The 10068-nt window shown below is 32.4% G+C and overlaps 1 protein-coding gene across 2 annotated transcripts; it reads right to left on the reverse strand.

The window, feature by feature from the left end:
• Positions 1-1792: 1792 nt before the first annotated feature.
• LOC105343974 (caspase-2-like) lies at positions 1793-7406 on the reverse strand. 2 transcript variants are annotated; one of them, XM_011451515.4, is made up of 9 exons: positions 7276-7406; positions 6862-7015; positions 6476-6674; positions 6001-6083; positions 5568-5774; positions 4776-4995; positions 3583-3750; positions 2868-2977; positions 1793-2428 (listed from the first exon to the last, which is right to left on the reverse strand). In XM_011451515.4, exons 2-9 carry the CDS (start codon positions 6994-6996, stop codon positions 2264-2266), a joined length of 1287 nt encoding a protein of 428 aa, XP_011449817.2. In that variant the 5' UTR covers positions 6997-7015; positions 7276-7406; the 3' UTR covers positions 1793-2263.
• Between the last annotated feature and the right edge of the window lie 2662 nt (positions 7407-10068).

Here is a 10068-nt window from a genome sequence, read left to right on the forward strand (position 1 = left end):
CGCGTTATGACAATTTGTATGAAAACACCGCTGCAGTTATGAGAGTGTATACTTCAAAAAATCATGATTTAATGCTTATATATTTACATTTTTTAACTTCTTGCCTTGTCTGCAAATGTGATTCATACCTTAAAATTCCTATCTTATCCTAAGGGTAAGTTAATATTAATGGAAGAGCCACAGTAACAGCCACAAGCGTGAACTTTGATTTTCGCTTGTGACGTTGCAGTTTACAGCGTTCAACGTTTGTGACGTCATAATAAAACTCGTCAATTTGACCTTTGACTACTTGTTGCATTTAGAGGCATTTGAAGATCACAGAATTTAATGGAAAAACACAGTAGAATGTAAATATATCTATATGAAGCCTAGATGCTATTGGGAGAAATACCGGAACTCTTAAAAGTTTTTGAGGTAAGAAAAAAAATTCTTTTTCTCAATTTTTGTTTAGATTGCTTTAGAATATAATTCATCCATATGTATATAATGACTGGTAAGTATATTGGTGTCTCATAATATCGCGGTACTTATTTTTTTCCCTAAAAAAAGATCGATATACCAAGTTATCATTTTCACATGTCATTAGTGCTGTTCAAAAAGCTTGCATTAGACTAGCTTTTTTGAGGAACATCAATTTCCCAACTTACGTAGTTTATTTTGTATGCTATTTTTAAATCAGAAGTCTTATTCACCTTCAAAATTAGAGAGTTCCATTGTGAAATCTGGAAGCCTGATTCAGTTATAGCGGACAGTTTTTATTTTTTAAAAATAAAATATGATTCTTTGTGAAAACAAAGTCACTTAAACTGGTTAGGGGATGAAATATACATTCTATTATGCGTTTTATTTAGTTTTTTTCATCAGATACATTGTGGACTTTTAAACTTGCTTTCTCTCCGGAAAAAATTTTATTTGTGAGAAAAATTTTATTTGCCAATATATTTGACAACCTTCTTTGCATTCATCCTGAAGTTGGTGCATAAACTCATTGTGAAAAATCGCGGGAAAAATTCCCTATTTTTTGGAACATACCGCGATACAACGGAACCCGCGATATAATGAGAAGAGAGTATATATAACGAACAAAATAAAATTGGAAAATTTGTTTTCAAGTTTCACTTTTATGAGTGAGTTATACTTACGAGTCAACTTTCCCACCTTCAACCCAAAAGAAAATTTTTTAAGAGTGAAGGTGATTTTCTATGCAGTTGGGAATGTTTGTTTAAATTGTTGCCCGCCTATATGAACTGATTTGGGAGAGGTTTAAAGCGCTTGAGTCTTATTCTTTAAAATGCTTGCCCGCGAGTTAGGAACGTTTGTTCTGGAAAGATATCATTACGTATATAATGACTGGTGAGTATAACTCATTCTATTATTTCTTGTGAAGTGCAGATCACGAGTATGAATCGCTCGAGACTTTTTTTTTATATTTACGTATACTGATATAAATTTTAGAAATCCATTTTTTAAAATCCAAAAACTGCTTTTGTTCGCCCATTTGACTTACTTACTTTTCATGTATCATGCTATCTTTCACAATCAAATGATTTTCTGCTGATTTGAAAAACTATTTCAATGTGTAGTGAACCACTTTAAATGCAGTTATATTCCTGAAATACTTGCTACCGCATGAAGTACCAAAGAAACCATTATAAAAATTTAACACGATTATCACAGACATTAAATATTGAGATCTATATGCCATTTCTTTTACCAGAGCAACAGTGTCCAAATCTAAACAAAATCTGGCATAAGTATCTTTATAATCTAGAATACAAAACTCAACCATAGATTCCATTCCTAAATATTATTCTGTATTTATTCATACCATATAATGGATAGTTTGATCCATATCAGTTTTATTAATTCTATATACTCTCTAGCTGTTCTTCACAAGAAGCTGTTTTGTGTTATATGTTAAACTGCACTGCAGTTTGAAAAAAAAGTAGCAATGTTTCATATTCTAGCTTGCTTCGATATCACTTGTAAAATTAATGACTCTGACACGTGAGCTAAATCTTGGATTATCTGTTGCTTTTTTGTTTTGAAAATTTAAAACTGTTAATATTAAATAGTTCAGAATTTCATGAAAGTTATACTAAATGTATATCACTGTTACATATATTCTTTCAATCTTCAGAAAGTCAAATGAAACATATGAGTACACTTGTTCTAATTCACTCTCTAAACCTCACACATGTTGGATAACATCTTTTCAAAAATAAAAAGATATCCAAACAAAGTCTTGGGTAAGAAATCAAAGTCAGAAAGAAGCTTGTTGGATTCTACTTTGTGGAACTTCCTCGATAAAATAACCTGGGCAGAAATACAAGTCCTTAGACAAGGTGTAGCTGCTCTCAGAAATCGCCACAAATTCTTTGTTCTGTTTGTTGTCTTTTGCCCTTCCTCGTGATACCAGCTGATTAACCTAAAATATCAAAAACATTGTCTTATAAACCTTAGTTCACATACACATAACAATCCAATGTAAACCTTTAAGTGCATGTTATAAATAAATTTTCAATCTTTTTTTATCCAGTCCATGCAAGGAGCTTTTTAACAGATCAGGAGTAAAAGAACTCTCCAATTATTTTAATTCATTGAAATGTTTGCTATTTATTGCATTAGTTTTATATTTTTACAGGAAAAACTCAGATCCATAATGATATTTAATCATAAAACACAGTGAACAAATTGACAATTCATGTTACACAATATATGGTGTATGTGTACCACAGATCTGGATCTCTGCTCTAAGTCTCACACTTAAATCTACTATGGTAAATGAGTAGCATTTATCTAACCACCTTATAACAATAAGAGGAACATGAGGCAAAAGCCCAGTTGGAGACCTGGAAAATTCTTACCTTTGTAAGCATCTGATGAATGTCATTTGTATGAGAATATTTGGCAAAAACGTAAGCTACAGCTGTCAGAAACCAGGACCCGTATATTTTGTTCCGATAGGAAACCATGCCTGTTCAAATTTCACATGTACAATTAAATGGAAAAATTTGATGATGATGATTATGAAGATGATGATGATGATGATAATGACTATGATTTCAGCCCTGTCAGTTTTTATAGAGTACAGTAGTGAAGCACAATCGGTTTTCTTAAAGAGATATTACAATGCATAAGTAAATATTATGTGATGATAATGCTGTAGGTAATTATAAATATGAAGGTTGAGAAGATTTCACTATGAGAGGATTTTGGTTTTCATGATAAATAATGATGATGTGATGATTATTTTACAATGATGATAATTAAATATGGATGATGCATATATTATACTATTTAATATAAAAAAAATGAAAAAGCATGATGATGATGATAATGATGAAATAGGATGATCTGATAATCATATTATAATGATGGTTATACTATGATGATAATGATGATGATACAATGATGACAATGAAGAAGTTAAAATTATTCAATTGTAACACATGACGTTGGGTGACAATGTATGAAAAACCAGTTGCAATAGCTCACCTGAGTCACTAATGTGATCTGAAATTTAACTTAACAGGAAACCTGAAGGATGAAAAATAAGGAATGATTCTAAGCAAAACTTACCTAAAGTTGATGCCATGGCAACAACCATGTGACTCATTGTAGCTGTGACACTCTCACTTTTGGAATCTGAGACAGTGTTTAAGGACAAGTCCTTTAGTATTTCTCCTGTGGATTTTATTTCCTTTTCAATATCTGCAGCTGTCTCTTTCACACCTTCGTCTTTTGTTTCTAAATTCATATATAAGTAAAGCTAATCAATTTATTATCATTGATAAATTTCCTTTGCATACATATCTGACAATTCAATTCAAAATCAAACAATTAAATTCCAGGAACATATCTATGAATTTGTGACTATGGCCTAATGACTAAAAATCAGTTAGGGTCTACACATGTAGCTTCAAGTTTTAGAGTTACCATGAATGGCATGATATAAAGTTTTATTTTAAAGGCTCTACAAAAATGAAGTAAATTCATTAAATTACTGTAAAATCTGGAAACCATTTCAAATATTGAATTTCTGAACTTGATTTTTTTACTTCAAAATTAACAGCCCTATTCTCTAAGCCTTAGATATGCAACAAAAGGCTAAAGGGAGGACGGAAGTTGACATTATTGCGACATACTTTGGGTAATCCCTTCCAAATACTAGTACATGTATAGCATTCAAAGGCATCAGTTTTAATTTGATCAACGTACAAGTTTGAAAACTGATGTTTTAACTTTTATCACACAAAGTTTATATAAACATGTTTATAAAGGCATACATTTTGAAAAATTGACACAAACACACAGAGCAGGGAAATCTCAGACCATTTACATAAATGTGACATTTTCCGTCCTCCCTTCAGCCTTTGTCACATATCTTAGGTAGTAGAAGCCAATTGAGGGGTGATTATTAATAATGACAGGTGTAATACACTGTTCTGGTTGAATCAGATGTATGCTTAGGTGCTGAAGGACCGATCGGAAGATAGAGATGATCACAAAGTAATTTTACTGATGAGTTTTAAGCAAAAATTCCACATGATGTGACAGTTTTAAACAAATCAAATATGGCGGCGATGTGTACCTTGTGTATTTTTTAGGGTATAGAGTGTATATATTAATACATATAAATGTCATGAGCCTGTGTAAAAGATGCATCATTTTATGAACGTTTAAATCCTTTAATATTTTCATTGTAGGCCTGAAAAGGGCTGTGTAGGCAGACAGACAGACTGGTGGACAGACAGATGGACAGACAGATGTACCTCCTCTACATGCTTGAATAAGAAGGACTTTGGGTTTGTCGGCCATTGCAGGGAAGTTCTCTCCATTCAACAGCATTTTGATTTCTTCTATGGAGACCGTTTTGCCGTCCACACCATATATCGCTCCTGACGTTCCATGAGTCATTATCACCAAAACAAAACAATCTGCTTTATGATGAAAATCTTTTTTCACCTCCTCTTTTAGTAACGCCTTGATTTCCTTGAATGAGAAAATTTACTTTCCAAAACTTTTTAATTGAATTAAATTTAATTAAATTTCTACATGTGATTCGATCATAAAGGGACCTACATATCAGTAATATGTAGGTGACATTATTACACTAAGACCCACAACCATTTTCACATTAATTGACCCATTTAACCTCCACACTTAACTTTTGCCATTTTCATGAATCTTTCACTATTCTTATAAACATTTATCTTATTTTAGCACCTTTCACACTAAGTACTTAGTCTTGCCACTAAAAAAGTACAACACATATACACTACATCACATTATACAAGTATTATAATAGTTTAAACATACTCATGTACTAGATTTGGAAATTGTCTGGTTAATGCAATGTCAAATACATGTATTAGCTAACACATCTGACAAATCGTTTTACATATACCAAATAACCTTACAAGGAATGACTTGTATTTAAATTTGTAGCATAATGTGTTATGATAAAAAATCCTTCATCTCAGGAGTCATCTTAAGTCTATTTTTAGTAGCATTGCCATTTGCATTTTTTTCCACTCAATTGGTTTACCGGTACATGTACTTACTTCACCCTTTTTGTCCATATGTACATCAACAACAAAGAACATTTGTTCGAAGACCTCCTGAATTTTTCTCTCATCTTGTTCTGTTCCCTCGCGTGTTGCTAAGGTAACCCTTTTTTTACCATTTTCATCTTCTTCCAAAGGTCCGAAAAAAATCTTATTATTGATGATGAGGACCCTGCCTCTAGGTCTCCTACCCATTTTGTAACACTGTTAAAGTAAAACAAAAAATATATTGAGCTAAAAAAACAATAACAAACCATGGACAACATCTGTCCGTCTGTCTGATGGACAACAAACAGAATAAGAATTGCACACATAATAAATGAGATTATTACTTTTCATTCTAATACAGAAAATGTTAACTTAATGTAATAAATTGTGTAAAAGCCTCTGATATGTGCGATACAATAAAAATAATTAAAAACATTGATACCCCAGTTTTTTGGAACCTTGAAGCAGGGCATGTAAGAGGTTTGACAGTCAATCGTCCCTCTAAACTCAATGGATCTGGCCACGCTGAAAATAGAAAGAGTTTATTACACAAGGTACTGTAAAACTATTAAATTATATTGAGGTGTACGATATTTGGTAGATGATTTTTCAACAAGTTAGCATAGATTTGAATTTGCATATTAATTAATAATAAGTGTTTCAATTCTTATTCTAATATGTATGGCATTTAGCTATGAACTTGATTTAGCCACTTTTCTCCAATAAACACTAAATACCAAAAATAAACAGCCAAAAATAAGACCTTTTTATCTCCCTATTTGTTTATCTGTTTAGGTTTGTGAAGGATCGACTACCGTAAAGATAAACAAAGAGCAAGATAAAAGGTACCTATACATTTAATCAGGTTAGTTAACTGGTCTATATGTTAAAAAGATCATAATAAAGTCTCCGTGTACTTTGTGGGAGATCATCTTCTCCGTCTTCCTGCCGATGATGGGAATTGTTCTGTGGTGAGATTCCGGATTTCAGTTTAAGTGCAACATGATCATTATTTGTGTCCTGTAGTACTTTTATAAATATCTGGAATGCTTCGGGACCACGTCTTGGTAATATGTCTAAAAGTTTTCTCACTTTCTTTTCTTTAAGTTTTTCAACCTAAAACAAGTACACACATGCATTTAAGACTCAGAGCAAAATATATCTAATTTTGAGCTGTTCATAATCATGTTAGGCCTAACAATAAATTGTGCATTCATAGAATCTATGAAAAACAGACATGTAAAGTATCATAATGCCATATTTTATATATTTTGATTATTTAAAAAGTTTATTTGATCCATACTTCTACTTCATCTTTCATTCCTTCGGTGAAAATTTCATTTGAAAACAACTCGTTTGCAACATCATCAGGGTTGGCTATGTTTTTCACGAGGAACGTCCGATTTACTTGTAAGACCCTTCTGTCCGCATCCTCCATTATCCAAGAGTTACGTGGACTTCAACACAACAACATTGGATTTAGAATACCATAAAAATATCAAAATTACCAGGATGTGTAACGTATTAAAAATAATACATGTATCATTGAATTGAACAGTTGAACATTTTGGAATCCGAATGAATCCTACATTGATCAATATGATCAAGCTGTCGAGATATGAATCAGAATTGAACCAATATAATAACATATATTGTATAAACTATTTGCTCTTTAACCCAAAAGCATATAAAACAGAAGGCAGATAAAAATACTCACGCGATTCTAAATCTATCTCATATCGAAAGTGGAATTCCTTGGTCTATATTTAGATCAGAGTGAGGTGTCCGGAAGTTTCGCCTCACAGAGAACTCGGCCTAAAGACACTTTGACCCAAGTTTTACGAATGGGCACTTTGGCCATAATTTTTTTTTTTATCATTAAGGTCACTTAGTATTGAAGAAGTCAAAAAGTATTATGTTGCATGACTTGACCCGTTTAATTTGCCCACGATGGGGACTTGTACAGCTGTATTCTCTTTTGAGAAGTGGACAGGCATAGCCTACATATGTATGTAGGCTATGCCTTTCCACTTCTCAAAAGAGAATAGATTTACATGTAGGCTATGCCTGTCCACTTTTCAAAAGAGAATAATACAGCTGTTGTACGTAAACTGATTGATAATTATTTCATTTAAAACAAATTTTAATTAAAAAATACTGCTGAGACCCTATATAATACGGAAAAGAACTCGTAAGTTGTTTTAAGTTGTTTCTAATTCTTCTGTTTATGTTGTATACAATAAAATATGTTCAATTGAATTCATACAATACGTACACTTTCGTACTTTAATTTAATTGGTATTGTGAGACTTAATTATTAACGTTAGGCGTCTCTGGTTTGATGAAATTGTACTAATCATACTGGGCTGACCTTCTAGCCTTTTTTCAACTTTATTTGTACACAGGTGATTTTACCCTTTTTATGCGGACTGGGTGGTCTTGGCCATTTTTAGACTATATGAATCTCCTTCAAATGAAGAGCTCTGTATGGAGATATACGAAAATGTTAAAGATATTTTTTCTTTACTAACGTTAAATTATTATTCAATTTCGACCAAAAATTCATCCTAGTACATGATTTGTTTAAAGGTAGATCTGATGGTTAATTTGTTGATCATCCAACCTATGGCACGCCAAATTCACAAAAATGAGCTAAACATGGTTTCACATTTGATAAAATAGGTTTATCGACTGTTAACTATATTTTGAGAACCGCAAACTGTAGTTAACAATTCGTTAACTATAGTTTTCATCTGTAAAACTATATTTAACGGTTGTAAACTATAGTTAACGAATGATAATCTAATTAAGTTTATCTTGACAGGTAATGATATATTTTGCTGATAAATATAGATTCACATCTGTAAACTATAATTTACATTCGTTAACTATAGGTAAAGTTGTTAATCATAGTTTCACAATCGGGAAACTATATTTATCAGATAAATCATGTTTTGCAATTGCAAATGGTTGTTTTCAGTGTTAATATTAGTTTTACACTTCTGTAACATATATGATCGCGTTAACCATGGTTTACATATGTGAAATATAGATTAACGGCGTTAACTATAGTTTTCTGTCCGTAAACTAATATAATAGTTTACAACCGTTAAACCTAGTTTATCGACTGTGAAACTATATGATTATCTCATTTTTGTGAATTTGGCGTGCCATACCATCCTCCCTTACGTGTTGGGTTCAATGTTCAACACACACTATAAATGTTGTCTGTTTAGATATTGTTTGTGACAGTGTGTGTTTAATATTTTTGATTCTGCCTCAAACATTCTCTGACAAACGTCGTCACCATTTGAGTTGTTTGTTTGAGTAAGAATTATTGGTGACACTAATTAAAATCGAACAGTCACCCTGCAATACTATATTGATCACCATGTCATTCACACTAATGCAAATACAACGCCAATCCTTTTGTAAAGAACCTTTGTTACACTCCCTTATTTTTACATTTACATGGTACAGTCTGTATGGTCAAAGGAGAGGGGATTAATTAGTCCAAACATGATATAACAACATCTAATTACAGACACAATGAACAGGTATCATTTCAAATGAATGTACATGTACAATGTATCATTGTGTAAAGGCGCTAACCGACTGGAAAGCACAATGGATGCGGCTGTAGCATAATGAGAGCAAAATAATGACTTGATATACTGATACATGTATTTTTGCATGGAATTATCTGTTATTGCAGTATATACTTATGTTTTTTTCAGAAGCAAAGGTAACATTCCTTGCCTGACGTGATGACGTCAGGCATAAGGCGTATCTTAGGTTTGAAAGTTGCAATTGCAGCCTCCGAAACAGTGCAAGCAAAGGAGATAAGCATAATCAATATTTTTCATAAAACAGATTATACGATGCATGTTTCCCGTGTCAATATTTACATTTGTAATTAGGATATAATAAGCATTGGTGAGCAAGAGTAAGGTTCACCATGCACGTTAGCCGTGTTTAGTTGGTGAAAGGGAGTTGGGGGGGGGGGTGTCATCGCAATAAGCTGTTACATGTAACCAGACCATTGTCTATTATGGTAGAGTATAAGTAGTAATTGATGACGGATTATCATTATTGAACAGTCATAAGCCTGAATTGGAGTAAAAAAATAATTCAATTAGTCTTGTACATATTCTTTCGTCAACAGCTAGGTCGTGCTTTGGATCGCGCGCATACATATATAAAATTACAATCCATTTACGTAAGAAATACAGGAAAACACACTTAGTGATGTAAATATACCACAGCAGGCAACAACCATTTTATTTGTCTTATTGCAATTCGAAAAAACCAACCAAAAAAATCGATAATTGATATGCCCTTACAGAAAATGCTAGTCCGATATTACAAAAATCCTTGTACTCCCTGCCTCGTCAAAATAAAGGAAGCAAAATAGGTGTCGAAATTTTCATCTAGATAGCAAGATAATTTTGCTTCGTTATTTTCCCGAAAAACGGATTCATTGGGTAATAGGAAAAAAACTAGTTTTGCA

This window comes from Magallana gigas, chromosome 3, assembly GCF_963853765.1.
Source record: "Magallana gigas chromosome 3, xbMagGiga1.1, whole genome shotgun sequence".
Taxonomy (NCBI): Eukaryota; Metazoa; Mollusca; class Bivalvia; order Ostreida; family Ostreidae; genus Magallana; species Magallana gigas.